Here is a 24,741-nt window from a genome sequence, read left to right on the forward strand (position 1 = left end):
CCTGTGTCTGCAACAACAAAGGTCTGTTTTGCTTCTGATCAACCTTCAGACACCTCTGTTAGAGTTTAAGTGAGCAGTGATGGAGGCTGTCAGATGCCATCAAAAACTGATTAAGTTAATGAGCTTGTTTTGCCACTTGATGTGCTTCTCAGTAACTGTTCTGAAGGTGAAAACGTGGTAGGCGCACCATATCTTCTGGACTCTGAAATCCATTCTGTTCTTCTCTTAGATATGCTAATATGGTTCATCTATTATCCCTGTCACCAATAATCAGACTCATTTAGATTACCTTTGATTTGCACACTATGTTTTCCTGCCTTTTCCTTTGAGGACATATTTTGGAGAAATTAACATTTGGTTTGACTTGATTTCTTTCTCATGCTGGTGTCCCCACCTATGCAGGCTTTCAGATGAGCCTCCCTGGAGCTCTTTGCAGCTGTAGCTGCTGCATTGCCTTTCAGCTGTCATATAGACAAAACTGAGGTGTGTCACTTCCTGAGATCTGAGCTAAGAACACTGAACCCTGTTCTTCTGGTCAGCCTAGATTTCTCTAGTGGTATGTCAAATCTTCTGTTGGACCCTCCTAGCTGTTGCTTTTCCTAAAATAGTGAGAGCATCAGGTTCTTCCAAGCTGGATTTTTAGTTTTACCTATCAGGAACTACATTGTTCACAATGTTAGTTTCTCTAATATCTATCTAATACATGGATACGTTTCAGGACATATGGTAGCACTGATTAGGGGAAACAGCTCTCTGGTGATCAGCTTGGTTTTCTAATGAGTAGGCAATGGCTATCAGTGTTTGACTTGCCTGTAGTTTTTGCTACTCAGTTGTCAATATCTCCATTATGCTGAAGTTCCCATTTTCCCATTCTCTTTTGTGGGAATTTACAATAAAAAAACTGAAGACATAATCTTTGATCTCATCATCTTAGTCATCTTCTAGCTAGTAACATTCTATAATTGTTATTTTCACATGTTTTGAAACCTGCCTTGGAGCAATCAGTTGCTAATAAGTTCCTTCAAGATGAGAAATCTTCTTTTAGAAGTCCTAATTAATGATGCTTCCTGTGTGTGGTAACTATCTTCTCTCTTCAACTAAATTGTGTTTTTATTTTCATTTTTCAGTGGTTGTCTGCTTCTCATTATTAACTATTGCTTAATCTAGGAAGAGTAATTACTCCAGGAGGAGATTCTATTTGTTGAGTCTTCTCATAACCTCTTTTTTTACCTATTTGCTGATGCAGCCGTGCTCCAAATGTTCCAAACTTCTATTTCAAAAGTTGTTGTACATCCTCACAGATGCTGTTACTTTTCAGCTTTCACCAAGGCTCCATGCTTGCCAGTATAGAGTCTGTTACCTTGGTGTGTTTTGTGCCAGACATCCATCTTCCTGTGTCCCTGACCACGTAACTTTTCTTAGACAGCTAGGAAGGCCCTTTTAAATTGGAATATATCCCTTAGACCTGGGCAATTCAGATATCTTGAACAGGAGTGAGTCAAAGCCTAGCAGAGTCTTACAATCTTTCTGCAACACCAAGACCCAAGCCCCAAAGAAAAGATTTATTTAAATTAAATAGGTATGACACGTGTTAATATATGTTTGTGTATGTGTGTGTGTATATATATATGCACATACTCTATGCAAATGCAAGGTTTGGAGATGAGTTTTATTATGATAAATTTTGGCCATGGATACTCTAATATGTGTGTATATTTGTGAGGAAAAAAACCTCTTATTTTTTTGCGTTGAGGAGGTGAGTGTGATTAACCAGAGTACCTAAATGCTGGTTTTACACTTAGCATGTGCTTAAGGACTTTTGCTTTTGGGAATCCTGGATCCATGAAAAGAAGCTGATCAGACAGTATTTTGAGCCACAAGGAGCTTTCTGTGAAATAAGCTGACAACAGCTCCTTAACCAGTTGAAGACTGGAAGTACAAGTTTGCATAATCAGCAATGGTCCTGCTGCCAATAAGTGAGACTGGATATTCAATCTGCCAGCTGGCATCTTCCCTTTCCCTCTGAATTTTGATTATTTTTACAACAATAACAATAAAGTTAGTGTTGCTGTAATGCTTTGCTTCTGAGGAGCTTGAGTTCTTTACAAATGCATCATAACTGGTTAATTTGATTACTTAATCTAGTTGCCAAAAGGTGAATATAAATACATTACTCCCATTTTACAGAAGAAGAAATTGAGGCAGCAAAAGGTTAAGTTGCAGGAAGGCCTGAAGACCTTAGCATTGGTGTAATAAAGAGAATAAGAAGGACAAGTTCAACAGATGAACAGAAAGGGAGATAAAGCAAAGTAACATTCCTTCTTTGGTGATCTAGGACAGTCAGTGAGAACTCTGTCTTTCATTTCACCCTTGTAGTTGTAGCTCTGTGAGCTGGACCAATTCTTCATTCCTTTCTGAGAGGAAAGAGTAACCCTTGCAAAGACGAAAATGAGATAGAACCACAGAATAATTTAGTTTGGAAAAGACCTTTAAAATAATTGAATCCAGCCATTAACCCAGCACTTTTAAGTCCACCACTAAACTGTATTCCCAAGTGCCACATCTGTGCATCTTTTAAATACCTCCAGGAGTGGAGACTCAACCACTTCCCTGGGCCGCCTATTCCAATGCCTGACAACCCTTTCAGTGAAAAAATTTTTCCTAATAGCCAATCTAAACTTCCCCTGGCAGAATTTGAGGCCATTTCCTCTTGTCCTATCTCTTGTTATTTGGGCTAAGAGACTAATATTCACCTCCCTATAACTTCCTTTCAGCTAGTTGTAGAGAGTGATAAGATCTACCCTGAGCCTCCCCCTATTCTCCAGGCTAAACAACCCCAACTTCCCCAGCTGCTCCTCATAAGACTTGTGCTTTAAATTTTTTTTAGCATTATTATTTTTGTTAGGGAAATGGAGGCAGCTAGTAAAGCTGTGATGTGTGAGGCCAAAAGAAATAAAAATAGTCATACTTAAGCTATGGAAGAAGTGAAGATATTTGTGAGGCACTTGCTGCACTAACCTGGGTCTGCACTGACCATTTTCCCTGGGTCCTGCAGCTCTATTGCTTCCAGCAACCAGGCTGGCTTGTTTGGAGCTCCTTCAGGGATCTCTGCACCTTTCTACCCTGGGCATGTACCTCATCAGGCTCAGTTGCACTGAGGGTAGTGGTGACCTCCAGCAGCAAAACAGCAAAGCTGCCGCTGGTTTCTCTACCCGTAATGCAGTCAGCTGTTATTGATCCCCTGCTAGGAAACAGGCTTTGCACAGCTGAAGTTACTGTCCTCGTCCTTTTCTCAATTTACTGCCCTTGCCTGGCACGGGGAGATTTGGAAATTTATGTGTGCTGTGTATGAAGCAGGTTATTGTATTTTAGATTAAAAACAGTGGAACTGTCCTTGAAAGGTACAGCCTGGGGAAGTAACAATGAAAATGGGCTTAAATTGTTTTAGTTAAGAAGAGATTAAGAAAATGTCTTTGATCTCCCATGGTAATGATGAACTTCAGCAGATGTACCTGAAGTCTGTAATGTGTTTTTCCACTTTCAGTTAAGCAAAAACCCACCACAATCTTGGGTTTTTTTTTCATTTTTATTTCAAAGGGAATCTTTCTAAGGGTGAATGAAATGCCCATTAAATTGAGCCAGCTTGGTAGATAGTTGTCTCTGCTAGCTGGCTAATCTTTTGGGCATCAGCCATAATCAGAGAATGATTGTTATTGTAGTCTGTGCCTATGCAGTGAGTTGTTTGGTCCTTGAGATGTCTGTATCAATCCACATTTGGATTTGAGTGATAGTGCATAGGTATTTTGCAAATTTAAGAGAGCACTTCAGTATTTATTAGGGTGCCATATACTTGATGGGGTATATTGTCAGTCCAGTAAATCACACCAAAGTTGACCTCTTATTTTTATTTAGAATTTGTGCATGCATATAATAATATGGATGCTTGTATGCTCTGCCTACTTTGTAAGGAAAAAAGAATTCAAGAAGAAAGGATTTGTTGGTTTAATTTATTCAGCTCCTTAAAAATACACATAGTAGCACATTGCTTTAAAATTATATAAGAGAGCAGAACAATTCAAGGCCAAAAAAAAAAAAAAATCATGCTTTCCAGCTAAAACTTGCTTTTCATTGTATCAGCTCGCTGTGGTTTGTCTGCATGACCCAGCTGCAATGAATGGAATTGAGCAAGAGCCTTTTGCTGGAGCCTTTCCTATGTGCTAACAGGAAGAAGTAGTGGTGACAGTCGTACCCTTCATCATCACTGGGAGAGAACAGAGAGGGGCGGGAAAGGGAGACCAAGACCAAATGAGAACAATATTTGGCCCAAATTACTTTTCCTGACCAAACACTTGGTATTTCTGTTCCAAAGGCCTCTGGCTCACAATGAAAATGAGCTAATCCCTATTAGGAAGTCTTTCTGGATTTTGACCGGGAAGTGTTTGGTGTTGAATGAAAAAGCTTTGAGAGAAGCTTTTGTCCATGTTGTGTTCTCATTAGCAGTGTTCTCATTAGTGAAGCCTTGTGATAAAAATGGGTGCATTGCCCTCATTTTTATTTGTTAGAACTAAAATCCAATGTGCACGTATCCGTAGTTTTTTTTTGTTTCCTTATCCACCTATGCTGTGCCTTGCATGAGTGCCTCGCTACCCTGTCCCTTCCTCTGTGTGCAATCCCAGCGTGAGAGTCTCACCCTCCTTTCCCTTCCTTTCTTCCCCTTTTGGCACATGCCATGAGTTGGCAAGATCTCACCCCACACTGTAAGCTTGATAAAGGCTGAATAGTGACACTTGCAGAGGGAAATGTCTGCCCTGGCCAGTTTTAGAAACAAACGCAAAACTCTCGGTTTTAAAACCGGTTTTCTTAGAATCTGTATGAATCCTGCAGAGAGAAGCTCCTTCAGAGGTGGTTCAGAAGATGAATTTACCTTTGGGTCTCTCAAGTGCCCTACAAAGGAGCTGCTCTCCATTTCCTCTGACACATGAAGAAGGTGGTGCTCCTGTCTCCTAAATTAGTCAACATTACCTGAAGCTGGGCAAAACTGAGGTTCAGAAGCTGAGCTATCTTCTGAGTTGTCCTTGTGTGAACAAGTTTTCTCCTGTAGCAACCATACTTTGAGAAGTAAAATAATAATCTTCTAATACATGTTCCTTTGATAAAAAATAGTTATATTGTGTTCAGAAACTTTCCAAGGCCCTAAGTTCATCTTGAACATTTTTCTAGCTGTGTCTATAGGACAGAAGCAAGTGTCTCTGAAGCAAATTGCAGCAGAGAATCCTTGCAGCAGGCAACCCAAAGCTATGACAGCAGCAGAGTACTGCCTTTCTCAAACTGCACTAGAAATGTGCTGCAACCTCGGGCTGCAGCATCCATCAAGAGAAGCTTTTGGATTCTCTGTTCTGTGTCCTTTGCCTTTCAGCCAGGACCAAACTGTCTTGTGTATTGCAGGGTGTGGATGACAAAGCCCCTCCTGAGGCAGATAGACAGAATCTTAGAAAACTGATTAACATGGCAGACTATTAAAAATGTAAGAACAGTAATTTGTGGGCCTGGTTTTGTTTGAGATACAGGGCTGCACTCCTTCATGAGAGAAATTTTCCATTTAAGTACTTAGTACTTTCTGATTTATCTAGAAACTCTGGCATTTTCTCTGACTAAAAATCTCATTACTACTAAGACTCTCATGATATTTTGGCAAGTCTACTCCTCATTATGGATAAAATCAGTAAGTACAGAAACATATTGGAGAAGAACTTTTTTTTTTTAAGTGAAAGAAAACTTGAATTCCAAGTGAAAACTTCGGTTCATTTTTCACATTACTTTTTTTCCTAATTACTTCCTTTGTTGCACTATCATTTCAAAACAGACCTTTGTCCTTACTTTTCACCTTTTTTCAAAGTCCAGTCTTCTTGTTTCAACTTTAAAAGCTGAGGTGGGTTTGGTTTTTTTCTTTTTTGAGAACTACTGTTTTCATCTTAATTGCTGAAATTAGCAGACAAAGGAAATTGGAGGCTGAAGAAGCTAGAAAAATGCTAGGAAAGAGGAGATGATGGAAGAAAATGACAGAAATACATAAAACACAGTAAAGGAAAGATAAAAACATGGGAAATGTGAGAAAAACAGAACGTATGGGGAGAAAAAGCAAATAGAAAAGGAAAAGAATTGGAAGAATAGAGAAGGGGATTTTCACTCCCTCCTTGCCTGCACTGGAATGCTTATGTGTTTGCAGGAAGCATACTGGGGTTTATGGAAACATCTTCCCTGTTGTCATCCCTGGATAGAATGATTCCTTTGAAATTACTTACAGGAGTGGAAAAGTCATTAATCAAGCCATCTTCCTAGCCTATTTCGTGAGTCTTTCTCTTTTTAAGTCACCTTAGATGAGCAGGGAGAGGAGGAAAATGAAGAATAGGAGTGATCATCTCAGGACTGGAAAAAAACTGGACGAGGGAGGCAGTCTGGAAAAAAAGAGAAACAAAAAGAGAGTCTGCAACAGGGCTTTCTACTAAAATGTACCTCTAAAAAAAGGGAGAATGTGGTTGTGTGTGATTTGCTAGAGGAAGTAGAGGAAGGTCAATACAACAAAAAAAAAAAAGCCAGCAACTTAATATTATTTTCTACTTTATATATTTGAAAAAAAAAAGGGAATGCTTAAATGAAACACTTAATTTTATTTGTGCTTGTTTGGATGGTATGATGGCCAGGAATTGTTTGTTTCAAGGGGGTCTGCTTCACCTCTTTGTTCTACTATGGGAACAAGTTTCTCATACTGTTTATGTCTCAAGACCCATGCCAGAAGTCTGCAGTTCTTGTCTTCCTGTGCAGAACCGTTTTGCTTGGCTGTGAGCATAAAAGCTCTAGGGAGGCACTGTCTATTAAGGCTAATTCTATTTCAGCCTTATCCAATACTTTTGTCTTTTGTGTGGCTCTCTCACACTGTGTAGTTTGGCTATAGTTATAATCTGTGTGCCTCTGGCCTATAAAATGTTGTGCTGGTTCAGTTGCTTTCCAGTGGCCATGTTCCACACACTCTTTCTCAGAAATTTGCAGAGCTTAAGTGTATCCACTGATCAGTCTGACCTTCTGCACAGAACCAGGTCCAGAACTCTGTGCAGCAGTCCCAGTAAATCCAGGCTGCATCTTAGCACAGCTGGTATGGCCTGGAAGATGGGAGCAGTGGAGATCTCAAAACAAATTGTTCAGAAACTGGGGTTTTCAAAAGTGCAGTGCTGTACCAAGTAGACCTGTCCAAATTAGTACTGAAACCAGTGACACAGTGGTGCTCTGCTAGTTCTTTTTATGCTTGATGAGAAACAGTCCTAAGTATTCTGGGAGGACCACACTGTTCAGGCACTGCTCTGTGCCATGTAGGAAATACTGCTTTGTTCAATGCTGGTGGGAAGGTCTCTGATGGATGCTGGTGAGATGCACTGTGGATGTGCCTGTTACATTTCAGGAACAAAAAATCCCACTGACCTCCAGTGGAAGTTCTAGAAACACTGCTGATTTATTAGAGTGTTTCTGGTACTCCCTCTCTAACTGGCTTTTGTGATCCACATAGGTGGTTGCTGCTGCTACTGCTGCAGATAGGTGATCAGTATTATGTGAAGTCCTGGAGAACCCAAAGAAATCTAAAGTGCTGTGGTTATGTACGATCTCCACACACATAGCAAAGAGATCTTATTGCTACATGCATGTTTTTGTGATGTCCTGCAGAGAAGCAACATACACTGGGGGAATGATCTTGCTCAAATTCTTAAGAGGATACCGTGATGAAGAGCTTTGGTGCTACACGCAGCATCTGGGATAATATCCAAAAAGCCCAGATGTTTAGTCTTCAGCGGCTTAATTTTAAGCTATTAAATGTGGAGTTTGTTTTTTGGTTGGAAGATGGCTTTTTCTTAATTCTCCTAGCATGCACTAAAATGTTGACTTTCCTGAGGGAAGCTCGATTCTGTTGGTTACCCATTAAACAAGTGCAATGCACTTGTGCCACATATGTGAATTAGGATTGGAATAATGTAATTTTATGGACTTTTTTTTTTTTAATTCTTTTTTCAAAAGATCTTAGGTTTTGTTATCCCGGACAACAATGCCTTGATGCAATAGATGCAACTTCCTAAGTGACAAAATCCATGATAGGAAGGTGAAATGGGCATCCTAATTAGATGTAGTGCAGACTTAGGGAGGGAAAGGCTGTCTAATACTGTAGTCTGTCTCCCATCATGTCACGCCATCATGCTTTGCATGAGATCCTTCATCTGCTCCATCTGCTTGTTTCTAGATACAGGCAAGGAAAGGCTACTCTTCTTCTTAATGTGTAATGTTTGTCCCAACCATCTGGGAAGAAAAAAGAAAAGCTAAGTAATAAAATGACATGACAGAATGGTATGATTTCTGGAAGATGAGGGAGGTTTTCTCTTTCTAAATGTCTTCCCTGTCTGTTGCTGGAACCTCATATTGTCTTCTAGTGCAGGAGAGAGCACTAGGATGGGCAAAGGTGTTGCACCCCATGAATAGATGAGAATAAATGGCAATCCCCATTTCTCTTAAAGGTTCCAAGCCTGGTATGTGATGGAATTTGCACCTCATCTCCATGTTACCCCCTACCCTTGCCCTTAAGAAGTGAAAAATAAACCTACTTTCAGTGTCATATGACACAATATCACTCAATGTAATAGAAATAACCAGTACAGGATCTTTTGATTGCATTATATACAGAAATACATGGACGTGCCATCTTCTGATTGATGCACCACCTGCCTGTGTCACCTCTGGAAGAAAGAGTCCCAGGTCTGCCCCAGGAATACAAAGTGGTGCCAAGGAAGGTGTAGGGGTAGAGCAGCAAGTTGCTGCCATCTCTGTGTAATGGAAATGAGATGGATTTCCTTTGGTGGACACCCTTTTGGTCATGGGACCTGAGTAACTCTGTGTTCATTCTTTCAGCCAGCTAGTACCTCATCATCTTCCTCCATACACACCCCTCACTGCTTTCAGGGTCTCGTGGTGCTGTGGGAAGGTGCTTTCATCTGCATTTGGTCACAGAAACGGCTTTGAGAGCTGCAGGCCAGCAATAAAAGCAAGCAGCAAATTTTGTAGTACAACATTTACACTCTCATGAAAGCACAGCCGTGCCTGCCGGATATTTGTCTGGCTAATTCTTGCTGTTGACAGGAAGCAGACATTCAGGCTCAAAACATTTACATATCTCTGCATTGACAACACCAACATGAAGTCGGCGTCTGCGTGCGAGATGCGCGGCAGTGCCTGTGTCTATTCCCTGTCTCGCCTGCTGCAGCAAACGGAGCCTGAGTGACTGACCAAGAGCACACACACACACACACAAAACTGGGGGCGAGATTTCGCACTCTTTCGTCAAAGACCAAAAAATAATTTTTGGTTGTCATTTCTTTATTTCTTTGATGTGGTGCATGAGGATCCTGCTGGGCACTTCAAATGTCTTTTTCTCTTTTTGTGCGTTTTGGCTTCCTAGGCAAAATATGTTTGCTGGGTTTGTGTGTCCCAGCTAAACTCCTTGCTGCTTCCTCTTTCATTTTTGTTTATTTGTTGTACTATGCTGATGCACAACCACTCTCTGCAAACTACTGCAGACCTGGACATATTGGTAATTCTCTGTATCATTTATAAAAATGGTGATATTTTTAATAATAATATCCCTCATTAATAACAGAATATGATAATCTCTGACTTGCCCTCACTTTCATTTTAAAAAAAGAATATTTTAGCATATCTCCCTTCCTCACATTTATCTTTTATTTTTTAAGCCTTGGAATTCATTCCTTAAACTGGCTTAATGTGGTGAAAGTTGTTTTCCATTGTATATTTGGCCTTTCACTGGCAATATCTATCAAAGAGTTTGCTTCTTAGTTAAATCCTTAAGGGTCTCTGGAGACCCTAAACTTAACAGCTTTGTGTTCAGAGGATGCCTAAGCATTTAGGAAAAGCTACTGGACATAGTCCTTGCTGCTATTCTTATGATCTGAATTCAGGATAGAACACAGCAGTCACCACCATCTGCAATGCCCACCCAGCCCCTCTTTCTAAGGCATGTTTCAGATTTCTCATTTATTCTTCAATGATATTGCTGCCAAAGCTCTCTCAATACCTGCTTGTTACACAAGGCAATTACTTGGAGAGGTAATTAGATGATCCTGAGGACAGGATTTTGAGAAAAAGAAGAAATCCAATAGTAAAATGATTTCCTTAGCATGTAATAGAAGAAATCCTGAATGGAAAGTTGGAAGATTACTTTTAGAGAAAATATCAGATGATTTTGTAAGTGCCCAAGCCATAAATGGCCACAGTTGTGAAGGCAATATATATGGTACAAGGATGTATCAGGCGAGATCCTTCCAGTAAGTAAAGGGTAATATCAAAAGAACTGTGTAAGTCACTGATGTAACCCCATGTGGTCATCTAATGTTGGCTTTTCATCATCCACATTCCAGAAAGACCCAGGATGTCTCTTCCAATCCCATATTTGTGCCTTTTTTTCTCTACAAGGTCTGTGAAGGCTCATTGTAGCCATGAATTTCAGTGTGCAAGCAGCTTCCTGCATATTGGCATTTGTACACAGGGGATTGTCCTCCTGCTGGTTTGACCTCCTGATGCCTCACAGCCATCATCCAGGTGGCTTCAGCATGGGCTTCAGTGAGCACCTTCATCAGACCTTTGTGCTGTGGGACCCCCATGTTCTGTACCAGCAGGGAATGTTCCACACAAGCTGACACTCGAGAGTTACCTAAAATTCAAGACAGGAAGGAAGGTGTTTGCTTCAGTCAAATGTTATATTATCCACCTGATTCTTTTTCATGTATTAGAGATATGGGATTTCTAGTGATAGGAAACTTCTACTAGTTTGAAATTCAGATTTGATTAAAAGCCTGCACTTTACCCACTCTATCTGCGTCTTCCACTTACCTACATTGCAGAACTTTCTCCAATCTGAAGAAAATGGATTAGAGATCTTGAAAAGAGATTTTCTGATATGATTATTTATTTTCTTCTCCATGCTTCCTTTTTTTTTTCTTTTTTTTTTTTTTTTTTTTTTTTTTTTTTTTTAATTTTGTCTCACCCTGGAAAACTAATAGCCATTTTTGGCTACCATAATAATAGTATTTTGGAACTTCAGGCTACAGATAAATGTTGTACATACATGAAAAAAGGTTCAGAAGGTGCCACTGGTATTTAAGCACAAAAGAAAAAAGAACACCCTGGGCAATATAACTATAAAACTTTAGGGATGCTTGCATTCTGATTGTCTGAAATATTGTCTAAGTCCAAAATCATTGGGCAAAAATGTATGCTGTGTCTTTAACATGGATTTTGTTCTCACCTCTGTGTTGTGGCTTATCCTGCTCTGTGCTGTCCTGCTCTGCTGTGCTTCTCCTCCATAGCACAGGTGGAACGCTGTTTTATACCACCAGTCATGAAAGCACATTGACCTATTTCCCAAAGGTCATCAGTATTTTAGCATGATGGTGGTGGTGGTATCAGGATAATTTTCTTAGAAATATGAAATATTCAGAAGGCATTGCTCATCTCTGCGTAAAGCTCCAAGAAATCATGAGTGTTGATGGGTTGGAATAGGAGCTCTTTGCATGTTCTCCAAAATGTTTATCACAGCAAAGGTTGGCATGCTAGAATTGGGCAACTGGCATGAAAAAAACATTTCACTTTCTTGGGAAAGTGTTATCATTTTGCTGCCTTTTAGAAACTATAGTTGTTTTCTGAATTACAAGTGGTTTGCATAAAGAACATAAATTGCTGTGCTCTTTATCACTGCTTACTGTGTGACAAATATACAGTCCAATTTTTCAAGTGTGGTGTCTTGAAAATGAATGTGTATTTGAAATGAAAACCATTTCAGTACTTGAGCATCCTCCCTCTGGAACAGACTGGATAATAGCACGTTCATCACCTTGGGTTATTTTAATATTTCCTGAAGCCTGCACAAGATGCTTTCTATTTTCTTGTCAAAACATACTGAAAAGAAAATTATTTTTAATAAAGTACAGTAATCACAGTGTGATCACCAAGTGCATCTTCTCTTGTCAGATTGTTTCTTCCTACCTGCAAGGATTTGCAGTTACTTAATGTTAAGGTTGCTGAGCAATCCAGTGTTGGGAAGAAGAGAATGGAATATTTCATTTCTGACAAAGATCCCTGGGTGATACAAAACATCCTCCTTTGCCTCCTAGAATAGTATCACTGTTTAAAATGAGTGCTGGTAGAGTTGGCTGCGGAGAGATTTAATTTTCCTCCTCCCAGTATTTCTCTGCTGTCTTCCATGGGTGTGGTGCCCTGGAAGTAAAGCACCCATAGGTTCTGTTCTGCCTGTCCATTCCATCCATGGAATGCCATGCCAGATTCCAACCCTGAGAGATGCAGGATAGTGTTAATGTTCATTTCTAACTAGTCCACGGGAGCTGGAATTAGTCTCATAGTTTCTTAGGTTATGTGCTTTTTTGGTGAACAGCTGGTGGATAACTTGCTTAGCTTTAGGTAAACTGAGGTCCAACATTTAGAAGAGAAAATCAGTTGTTTTACACAGGCACTGGGAGTTTTCAGAAGTAATAGCTGAATGATTTTTTTTTTTCCTAAACTGTTTCTCTACACCAGGTTTTTTACTCAAGTCACTCAGGTCTAAAATAAGTGATGGACAAATCTCAAGAGATTTGGTTTCATATCTTACCCAAACATTATCCAAGCTAAGTAAAGCTCTGGAGTCTGCATAACTGAGCATGAAACCTCAGAAGAGCAGACTTTCTCATGAGAGTGTCAGTGTTTCCTGCTGTCTGGAAATACCGAGAAAATAGTCTTTCTTGTGGTATTTTGAAACTTCAGCATCTGGACGTCGCTGTAATCAGAGGAAAGTGAATATGAAAAATAGTGGTTTAAAAAGCAAACCCTTTTCCAGTCTTGGGTGTAAGGGTTCATTTCAAGTTTTTCAGGGAAGCTATTAATTGGTACTGTAACTCTGGATCTCAAAGCAGGTGATGTAAATCTGAAACTGCAAATTCTGGTTATTTTGTTCTGGGCATTGCAAAATATTGTGAGGCACTGAGTGTTTCTCCAGTCAAGGAAAGAAACAGCTATTGTATCCTTCCCTCCCTTTTATATAAATATGTAACTAAGCACTCCTCTTGCTGTATTTCTTTGGGAGAGCATTCTGCTTTCTTCAATCACTACTTCAAGTGTGAAATTTAGCTCAGCTGCAGAACCACAATGACTGTCTCATGCTACAGAAATCTAGTGAAAATAATCTTAATGATCACATTATACAACTAATGTATCGATAAAAATGTTACGGTGGTAAATAACTGTAATGTTGAATCTTGCATAGTTTTATATGGTAATTGTAGATGTAAGTTATCCCTGTATTTAAAAATAGAGTTACTCTTCATTTTGAATTCTGACAGTGAATCAATGGGACTTGAGGAGAGATTTACTTTGAAAGTTAAAGATGGAAAAGTGTGTTTATCTCTTGTTCTTCTGACACTACCAGATTTACAATGTTTTTTATTTAGTCAGTCCATATTTAGTAACTTGAGCAATGAATTTTCCATCATTGGTTTTGTGTGATTAATCCAAGTTTGTGCTGTTAGCAAATACTAGGAAATATTTCTCAACTTCCCTCTGTTTATTTTCACCAAGATTTTTGTTCTTTGACAGGTCCTCACAAATCTTAGGTCTCTCTGTGCTGATGATGTGCTGCAATTAGGGTTACCCATAAGTATTCATGCACATGTAGGTTCACTTTTAAGGCCCCAAACATTTGTCACATTGTTAGGGATAAACAAATTGTGTTCTGCCATTTGCAAAATCTGGATTTTTATGGCTATATTAGTGTTCTTTCTAGGATTTTCTTCAGTTTGCCAGTCTTTGGGGCTCTGAATTGCCAGGAATGCAGTGTAAATTGAGAGAGGGTACTCAAGTGCAATAGTGTTTTCTTGATAGGTGTATTTGCTAAATTCATAACTTCTTATGCCTCTCCCCCTCACAGTTGTGACTGCAACAATCTTTCACAAAGAACTTTTGTCAGTTTTGAGATCTGCTTCTGTTCCTTCAGAGACTAAGGTTTTGGAAGCATGAAGTTCCAGAAAAATAGACATGAATATGCACATACATATAGTTACTTACTTGTTGTATAAGTACTTCTTTCCCACATAGCAAAATTTTCTAGGTGTCTTTGTACTGTTTCCTTCACTTATCAGAGATTGACAAAAATAATTTAGAAGCAGTTTAAAATACATTTAAAGATCATCATGAGTTTCATACTTCAGTTTTGCACTAAAATAGTATCATTAGTTACTCAGTGCAATTAATAATAACCTGTATTCATATGCACTCTGCTTAATTCAAAGTAGTTGAATGTTCAAATTAAGAATGTGTTTGCAAAGAGATTCCAAAAAATTCTGTTAGTTAGTGCTGGTTTTCTGCAGTTCTCTTGTTATAAAGGGGATTCAAATAATGCAAGAAGCAAAAGAAATCACTGCAGAAACATAATCAAAGTGACAGTTTTGTGCTGTATTTCCATATCAAGCTAAAGCAAACAAAAAAAAAATCAGCTATATATGAATACTTAACAGTGTAGGTGCATCTCTGGGGAGTGATCTGAAATGAAGGGACTATCTTTTCTTTCTTGCACTTAAGAGTCTTCACTTCCAATTATTTTTCTAACTATATATTAGCTGTTTTAATTAAAAGGTGATGATTCACCACTTTCTAGCCACTGAGAACATTTTTATAAAGTAGAGATTTAAAAATAGTAATGATGTAGCCTATTTTACTATTACTCTGAGCATTTGGAGCCGTAGGAATATTTTAGCACAATTTGAACAATGAAAGAAAAAGCTGTTTTCGGTAATTTTGTGTTCAAGGGTGATTCAACCTCTCTGCTTGCTAACTCTAATTTTCCAAGGCTTATAAAACTTTTATTTGATTCTTTATCTGAGCATAAAACAACGTCTGAAAATTGCATAGTAAATTACTAGATAATCACTTCTTTTGCAGACTGATTGTCAGAACAAATACTGTCTTTTAAGAGACACTCTGAATAAGTGCTGGGCAAAAATGGACTTGAAAACTCAAATTAACTTAGGCTTTTGTGAAACCCTAGTGGCTTCTTCTAAGTGTGAAGGAGAAACATCTCTGATAATTATATTATCTTTGATTATATTATTTGCTTAGCTGTGTATTTATACTAGTGTTTGTGTCAAAACTTCATGTTTGTGTCTTGAAAGGTATGCATGTATATGTATAGATATGTGGAGGTGATATCATAAAGTTAAGGTATTTGTGATAAATATATTCTGTTTAATGGTTTCGTAATTCATCAAGTAATTTTGACTGCTGCCTCTTCCCTAGGCTGGTATTCCTCTCTCTTATCACATCTCCTTGGCGGGGAGAGGGGTTATTTTCCAATCTCTAAGTATGTTAGCAGAAACACTGGTGGAAGAAGCAAGCACTCTCTTGAAATTACTTTATCCTCCTTTTTGTCCAAACAACCTCTATACTCCTTGAAGACCCAATCTGTATGATATGCTCAGTCTTCTCTCTTCTGGATTTCAGATCTGATATATTGAATTCTAGATGGTCAGAAACAGGGGCTGGGAACTTTTTTTACATTAAAAGAACATTGAATGCTGGTGGCAAGCACAGTTCCAAATGGTCTGGTGCCTCAGACCTAGGAAAAATAGTTTAGGTATAGTGGAATTGTAATTACACATAAGCAAATCTGTCTTCATCTTTTAAAAGTTTCTCCACTAATATGTAATATTATGCAAAATTTACATGTCTTATGGTGTCAAAAGGAGTTGTTGTGACCAAGTCAAGCTCTCCAATGTGGGAAAATGTCAAAGCTGGAGTTCCTGCTTTGCCACAACTTCCCTTGAACGCCCACATCAGTCCCTAGTACAGAGGGCCTGGCAGGAGTAAGGGCTGTCTGGGACAGTCAGCCTTTTCCATCTGTCAGGAAGGAAGCAAAGATATTAACTTACAGAAACCAACCATTAACTCTTTTGATGAAGTGAGTTTGTTGGCATCAGTGGAACCAGAAGAGCTCCTCAGTATGTGTGAGCTCCCCATCAATGTATTTAGGTGCTTTCAAGGTTACTGAGCCGGGAACACTGGCTGAATTAGTGCCCAGACTCCATGCCAGTCTCCTGGCTGGATGGCTCAGGTCTCTATCTCTTGTCTCTGCTTGTGTGATGTATGGGAGGCAGAAAACAGAGAGTTTGAAGTCAAGTGATTCAAAGCAGCACCTGGTCAGAGGTCAGATGTGGTGTTTGTCCTTGTGTCAGGGTCAGGCTCAGAGCTCACCATCCCCAGCTTATCTTCCCTTGTTTGTCATGGCTTCCCCTTTCTCAGCCCCCTGCCAGAGGTTCCTGTCTTTGCAGTGCTCCATCTCAGCAGCGTACCAGGGCACTCCACTCCTCACTTTTAGGAAACCACTCTTCTGCTCTTTGGCTTTTTTTTCATTTTATTTTGACCCTGGGTGATCAGGTGGCTGCCAGGCTGTGGCTTGGCTGCATGTTACCCTTTCAAACCCATTGGTGGTCGTGGGGCCGTGGGTGGGCTGGTTCTGGGGGCAGTGCCAGCAGGAAGGATGGAGGCTCTGCAGGGACCTGCAGAGCTTCAGGGACCTCCTGTCAGGACAGGAGGGAGGGTAGGGCAGGCTGGTGTGGTGCATATTAGTTCAGCAGCTGTGGCAGCTCCCTTTCCCACAGTGACAGCAATGACGACTGCCAACGGAGCATCTTCCTTGCAGAAAAGCATCTTGGTGTGCTAGCTGTAAGTACTAATTGGGGGGCCAAGCTGCTAGGATACCCCGAAACTGCTGTTCCCATGAACTCTGAGTAACTAATGCTGCTTTCAGCAGTGACTGAGGAGCTGCCTCAATGCTCCAAAAAGGCAGCAAGGCTCTCATTCCTGTCACTACACCAGCGGAGCTCCCCGGATGTGAAGTGTAAAGCCCTTGTGTGCCAGGAGAAAGCTCACCTTTGCTCTGTGCCACCATCCAGCACTTCACAAGAATTACGGGAACCTCAAGTGGCAGGCAGTCCCTTAAATTATTTGGCATTACCCCTAAGTACCCGATCCATCAGGGCAATTCAGAGTTTGATGTCTAAGAGCCCTACACACCTGCAATTACTTAAATCCACAAAATTGCACCCGTAGGTATTTGCAGGCACAAAAATGTTGGCATAAAATTAGAGGCCATTTCCTAAAACCTGTGCCGAAATTTTGATGATATACTATATGAGGGGTTGTTATTTTGAAATGGATTTGTGGAAAGCAATTGAAAATCTCCAGGCATCCCATCTGTGTTTAAAGTAACAACAATAACAAAACTTTAAATTAGCATAGGAGATTTAAGACATTTCAGGAAAACATTGATTAAATCTGCCAATGAAATGAACGTGTTTGGCGAGTGACCTAATTAGTGTATGCTTGGTTCTTTTTCACTGCACTGCTTACCACTAATTGCTGTTCTGCTGGTCTTCTCCTGACAAGTAAGAAAAAACAAGGATGAGGGATTTGTTGAGGAAATAGTGACATTCAGTTTTAATTCATTTGAACCTGCTGCCAAGCTTAATTATGGAACTGAGAAACTGAGACCAGGAGGCCCCCAGCCATTTAGGTTATAGGAGACGGAGATGTTTAGTGTCTGCCAGTCTATTTGGGTAGCACTTATTGCAGCTAGCTATAAACTTGAGTTTGCTGATGCTTAACTGTTTTCTTTCCCCCACAGGTAAAAAAAAACCCACACTGGTTTTATTTTTAAAATTTAATTGTTTAGCCCTAATGGCATCAGGCCAGTACAAAATTACAGACACTGTATTTCTTAAAGGAAAGGCTTAACAATTATTCTAGATAGTTTTGTCCTGGGTTTCTTTTTGTGTGTGCTTGCATGTAGGAACTTGTAATATGTCATTCTACAAAAAAACCTCAAGATCCTGGAGGACTTGTAGCATTGGAGTACCAAAGTCATCCTCAGTGTAAGTACACTTGAGGTGAAGGGTTCATGTTAGTGATAAGTTCAATTCCCATCCCTCAAAGCAGCAGGGGACAACACAGCTTTCCCTATTTCTGTTTGGAGTTCTCAAAGGAAAATGTCAGGATGCTTCAGAAAAAAAGGGGAAATAGTTTTGGTTTTGGTTTCCTGTAGTGGTGAAGGATTCTAGTGAGCACAGTCTGAAGGTCCTGGTTTAGAATCTGAGTTCATTTTTCATGTTCTGTATAAAAACCAGGGGGAAAAAATGTATAATCCATTGACCAGAATGTTTACAAGGCAGTGAACACACAATAAAAATGCAGGGGAGAGAGAAGAAAAAAAAAAAAAAAAAGCTGTGGAATTTGAGTCTAGCAGAGGGACAGTCTGGTGGGGCTTGCACTTGTTTTTAAAGGAGGAAAAAGAAATGTGTTTTCTTAGAGCAGCGTCTGATTGGCAGACCCTGATCTGAATTTCATCCCAGGGGATGATTCCAACCATTTTCCTACCTCTTCCCAGGAGAAACTAGGGAACAGAATAGGGATAGATGCTGGAGCAGCCAAAGCCAGCCACAGTGCACCTGCCAGGGGCAGCCACAGCAGCCCAGTTCTGCTGATGGGGAGCACAACCCACTTCAGCCACAGCCTGGACAAAAGGGAAGGACTCAGCACAGGGAGTTTAGGGCTTCATTTACACTTTGGAGAACACTGGAGAGGATGTTCCAATATCCAGTTTTAGCTTTTGTGGGGGCTAAACTTCATCCACCCAGGGAAGTATATTAAAAAAAACCCAAAAAAACCAACAACAAAAAAACCCAACACACAAAAACCCAAACAGAAAAACCAACCCTATTTAGTTAGTGCCCAAGACACAAAAAATGAAGTGAGATTATAAACAAATGAAATATTTCACTGTGGGTCACTAGACTATAAACATCTACGTGGAAGAACGAAAACTGTAGAAAAAGGCATCATGCCTGGTTTTCTGTTATATTATATAGCATTGCAGGGTTCTTGTAAGGATACTTGAATGCTGAAACAGCCTGGGAACTTGGCTTCCCTTGTGGCAGATTGATGTTCTTTGGACGGGTTTCCAGCCATGGAGTGATTTTGTCCTGATGTTCTGTGTGTGGTGGAGAGATGTGTCAGGAGGGGGGAGGGCTAGAAAAAGATACTTGGAATGGAAATGAGCTTGAGGGAAGGAAAAAGAACAGCTTTGCAGTGAGACTGGGAGTAGTAATACTAGAATATACTAGAATGCATAATGGGCAGCTGAAGATGTAGGGTTTTTTTCTCGGGACTCCACTGGATCTCTGATAGAGGCATAAAGCCCCTTGTGTCCACTGAAACAATTCTTAGAAGATATTAATGGTTTTAGATATTATGGACTAATGTTACTCTTCAATGATTTATTATGCTAGATATACCTGATTATCTATGATACAACACTGGAATATTCTTACACATTCTGTTTTTTTTTTTTACGAACAAAACTTAAATGTGAATAATTACTGTGCTGTCTAGAAAGTCAGATTAAAAATAAATTCCTTTCTATTCCTTCAGGCATGAAACCTGCACTGTACACTGGTGCTAAATATAAAAACATAACTCCATGACCTGTTTTTAATGACAATGTTAAAATTACTTTTGCACTTTTACCTTCTAATTGTTGGGCATGGAAATGATGAGAAATAAGAAACAATTTAGTTTCCTGAGAAGACCACCTCACTGTCCTAAAAAGTAATTTTCTCAGTGTTTGATCCAAGCCATCCCTTCACTTCCCAAGATGTTTCAGATTTTGCATTTGACAGCTCTGGCTTCTTGTCAGGATCTCTCATATAGGAAATTGGAAGTTACATCTAATGTATCTCCTTCTTCCTCCCAGAAGTTTCTCTTCCAGAGGGCAAAGGCTTCCAGGGAGGACTCTTGCTCTCTTGTAGCAAGTTTTTTAGTTCAAAGCAGCATCAACTTTACTGCCGCTCTGCAATGAGAAGAGAGCTTGGATAGCACTGCAAAAGAAAATGAGATGTAGGGCAAGCTGATTTTAAAATGGCTTGCAGTAAAAAGGGAAAATCAAATGAGGGAATCAGAGAAGGTCAAACACTCCTTAAATCCCCAGGTTGATCAAACTCTAGTGTTTATTAGATTTGTTATCACAGTGTCCCTCAATTTGTCAGTGTCTGTATTGCAGTGTCCCTCAATCTGTATTAGTGCCCTATCAAAAAAAAATCCCCAGTCCTCCCCATGAGAAGAAACCCTCCACCAAACAAACAAAATAGAAAAGTAAGCAAAGAAAGGTTCCGAACTTGACTTTGTTACAGAATAGTGCTTTTCACACTCCTTATGTCAGCAATTTCTTTAATAATTTTGTGTTTCTTTTTTCTTATTCCTTTTGGTTTTCTTTAAACTTTGCGGATGAGATTTAAACCAAGAAACAAAAACATCCATGTACACAAAATTCTTTTATGATTGGATATTGAGCAATGTATGCATACCAAAATAATAACAGAGATGTTTGTAATTTGAGGGGCAAGGTGATAACAAGCACATAATCTTATACCTAGATTTGGTGTAGAGAGGATGGCAGTGAAGTTTCCCAGAGCAGGAAGAAAGGCTCGGAAAAGAAATACAAATGGATACATCAGGAAAACATATCTGTGGTTGCCTCCTGTAGGATGTGTATTGACCTAGTAAATGGAGATGTCTGCAAAGAATCTATAAATATGCTTGTGCTAATATTATTAAAGTTTTCAGGTGGTTCAGTTTCATCCATATGGCTTTCCAGGGAGATGCCAAAGATGTGGCCCTTGGCCACAGCTTGTCTGAGCAGCACATGCCTACCTGCACTGTAATTGCTTAATAAGATGTAGGGGTTTTCCCTGGATGGATTGTGAAATATATGCAGCTGCCTAAATAGGTGCTTGGTGAGATTTTTAGATCTTCCTAATTCAGTTGAAATCTTTATGAGCAAGACATTTGAATGCTGTTGAAGGTCGTGGAGAGGTCAGTGCTTTAAAAGTTGTGAAAAGTCAATTCCTTGCTTTCTTACCCCTGCCTTATGTCTTTAGGAAAATAAAAATAGTTTCAGAGTTTTTACTATCCATTAGGGGCATAACATCACTGGGCTTGCTTGAACATACCAGTGTTGCTGGATAAAGGAAGAAGTAAATGGAGAGGGAGGAAGAGAAGATAGGAAGAGACTGGCTGATTAATATACTAAACTAATGCAAATACTGGGAGTAAGAAAGCCACTTAAAAGCAGATGATTATCCCTTGCCAATCCCTAAGATCTAACCTCTAAGCTGTTGTTCAGATGATACCCCAGAGCAATTCCTGGCAGAGATCTGTCCCTTGTTCCAGCAGAGAGAGTAGGGAGATGAAAGGGATGTGGTTTAACCAAAGCTGAGACTTTACTATCTCACCATCTTTTAGAGCTATCTGGCAGTTGCCTGTAGAGCACACATTGGGATTTCTCCCTGAACTGGTCCCACCTGCTGGAAGGCTGCTCCCCCTGCCCCTGCACACATGGCCCCAGCCTGCCACACAGACTTGTTGCCCTCCTCTTCTGAAGCTTAATCTTTGTATGGCTTTAAAGGACAGGAAAAGGAGTGTTGTCTCATGAAACCAGGCACTTCAAGCTGTGGCTTTGTATCCCAGGAAGGTCCATAATGTTACCTCCTCTTGTGGAAGAGATGGGGCAGGACTCCAGAACACTGAATGTGTGTGCCCTTCTGCTACCAGGGACATTTAATCTGTTATGACAAAGACCTGCCTACACTCCTCGTCTGCTTCATATCTCCTGGCACTTTGAAGCTTCAGGTCACTGCATTCCCTTAAACCCCACTAGGTTCAGGAGAAAAGATGTGACAAATAGAGGTGTGGTGGCAGTGTTACTGCAAAATTATGAGATAGTGTGAGAGAATGGAAAGATTTTCCTTCTTTATGAAAATAAAATCTTTATCTGTGCTCATACACATGGATAATACTGAAAATCTGTATTTGTCTGTTTATTTTCCAGGTTATGGTTTTGTAGATTTTGACAGTCCCGCAGCAGCACAGAAAGCAGTAGCATCTCTCAAAGCAAATGGCGTGCAGGCGCAGATGGCAAAGGTAAGAAGAACTATGTCATTGCAGGTTTATTTCAGCTGTTGGGTTAAATTTCCAAGGGTTTGTTTTGCTCCTGTTTTTCTTAAGGTTTTGGATTGCTTATTGCAAAGATTCTTTCATCCTTTGGCTCCAGTGCCTTGTTCATCCCATGGTTTGTCTGTGTTCTTGAGAGCTGTGTCTCATGTAATGGGCTCTGCTCTGACTCTCTCTCTGTCCCCCTGTTTGAAGAGGGTTGTAAGACAGAGCTCCGAAGTGGAAGAGCATTGGAAATGTCTTTTGCTAAGTACTAGGTGTAAGAGTTGCCTTTTCTTTACCTTGAACTTGTCTTTATTTCACTTTGGAAAGTTACGCTTTTCTGATGTGGCTGGTGGGCTTCTCTGAAGGAGTGATTGACTGAGCATAAGGAAAATCTGGTTGATCTGCCTAGTTTTGGCTTCTGCTTGTTGAAGTTTTTTTATTTATTTTGAGGATGTAAATGAAAGTGTAGAAGGTTGCTGAAGGAATAGTTGCAAAATGTCTGGAGGAAATTGACATCTGCTCACAGAGGCTGCAGGAGCTGTAGCAAGAACAGTGAGCTCAGTCACTCTGGTCTTGGAATTGTCCTTTGTCCCCAGCAAAGGGGCTGATGGTGAGACAGGGGTTGTAGTAATAACCATTGTGTGGTCCAGCTTTTGCCTTTCTGAAGGTGAAATAATGTGTCTTTGAGCTCTAGACTGTGTCAGCCAGCAAAAATAGCTTTTGCTTTCTACTTAAAAATGCCTTGCCTGAGAATCTCCAAAAAGCACTTAATATTGTCTGATTTAGTCTCTCTAGAAATGATGCTGTCCTAGAACCTAAAACAGTGAAAGCAAACAAAAAAAGAGGGAAATCAACTAATAAACAACCATCAGATTTGAAGATTTCCACTTAAAGGAATGTTGGTGGTTTAAACCTTTGTTTTTCAGTGATGTCTTAGTAAAAGCACAGTTTTGTTTTGATGTATGTTTTTTTAAAATTATTATTTTATTTTAGGGAGAAAAGTAATTGCTCTTAAATGAGGTTCTTTTGCCTTCTACTGAATTGCACACTCTGTGCCTGAAAGAAACTGGATGTCAACAATGGATTTTTGTTTAACAGTGTCCCACAATGCAAGCTAGGCTGTTTTATTGGTTCTTAGTTTTTATTGACACATGGTGATAAAAAATATTTGCTTCAAATGGGTAAAAGATGGCAAGTAGAAGAATGTGAACTTCTGCTAAGGATTGTGCTATTTTATTTCTCAGATATACAGCAGCTCCTTGTTAAAATATAGGCAATTTGATGCATTAGTCAAGCTGTGGAAAAGAAACCAAAGACAGGAGATATGTTTTGTTCCAATGATTGATATCAAATAGGCCTTTCTAGAAAGGAGTAAATCTATATAAATCTGTAAAAAATATAAATCCATATAAAACTGTACAGTTATGGATTTAAAATTACAGATTTAAAGATAGGATTGAAAGATAAATCTATGCTTGGGATTGTCAGGATTCAGAACAATGAACAATTGCAGTACTTAAATTTGTAGAAACACCAGAAAAGATGGTGACTTAAAACATTGTGGTTTGGATTGTCCAATATTTAGGGACTAAAAGCAAAGCCTGATGTTTTCAGAGTGGGAAGAGCTGTACCAGCCCTTGGTTGGTTTGTTTTCTGGGGAACCTGTAGCAGGAGTAGTTTTTTGCCCTGTGAGATTTTGAGGCGGATGGTGCGTGCAGATTTGTTTGCATAAGACTGACTGTATTTTTATTATTTAGCCATGGTGCCTGGAATCTCAGATAGATTCTTTTGAGTGTGTTTGATAGCTCAAGATAAATATACAACTGACTTTTCTTATCTCTGAAAAAATCTAAGTATTTAGAAAAATGAGGTTTCAAAGGAAATTGAGATGACTCCACACAAAGTACCTCACATTGCCGAGAAGGCAGGAGCCTGGGAAAGCAAATCCATTGGAGAAACATGTTAGTTCTTGCATATGTTGGAAGCCAAGTTGCATAACAGGACTGAAAGACAGCATTACCTGCCAGTGTCTGAATTAACAGTGAGGGCTCAGAAGAGGTCTGAGGAAAGGGGCAGAATAATTATTTAACCTGCATTTCTGGAAGTTTATCCAGAGCAGTTTTATTTCAAGAGCTGCTTTAATTAGGGATGAATTGTGGCTCTCAAATAAAATCAAAATAAAAAAGTTGAGTCTGAAGAAATTCCCTAAACCTTTTGTGTGCCATCCTTTCTTAGTATCAGTGTCCTCTTTTACTCTGCATTGCAAAACAGTGAAACTGCCCCATGTAGAGGTCAGAGAGGAGACAGACTGTAACCTATGGTCAGCAAGTGTCAAAAAATCTCAGTCCAGCTGTGGATGCTTTTGAGTAAAGGTGAAAGAGGCATTGGCCAACTCTTTCTATGTGCTGGCCTTCTTCAGTAGTGAGAGAAAATATGCTGAAGTGTCTGTATTGTCTGTGATGTTTTCCTGGAGAGAACTCCATCTCGGAAAGAGTGGTTCTTTCTCAGTTTTAACACAATATAATTTTTCTCATAGAAATCCAGGACTCTTCTTTGAAAAACAAAACGCAGAACTGAACCCCTGTCCATGTTGGCCAGCAGAAG

General features: G+C 39.7%; 1 protein-coding gene across 6 annotated transcripts in view; it reads left to right on the top strand.

The window, feature by feature from the left end:
- Positions 1-24,741, top strand: part of RBMS3 (RNA binding motif single stranded interacting protein 3) — a 443,451-nt gene that overhangs the window by 160,430 nt on the left and 258,280 nt on the right. For all 6 annotated transcript variants that reach the window (XM_041466274.1, XM_041466279.1, XM_041466273.1 and 3 more), the window contains exon 4: positions 22,031-22,122. In XM_041466274.1, coding sequence (XP_041322208.1) covers positions 22,031-22,122 — 92 coding nt within the window. The remainder of the gene's footprint in view (positions 1-22,030; positions 22,123-24,741) is intronic.

Source organism: Pyrgilauda ruficollis, unplaced genomic scaffold, assembly GCF_017590135.1.
Source record: "Pyrgilauda ruficollis isolate IOZ18807 unplaced genomic scaffold, ASM1759013v1 scaffold2, whole genome shotgun sequence".
Lineage (NCBI taxonomy): Eukaryota > Metazoa > Chordata > Aves > Passeriformes > Passeridae > Pyrgilauda > Pyrgilauda ruficollis.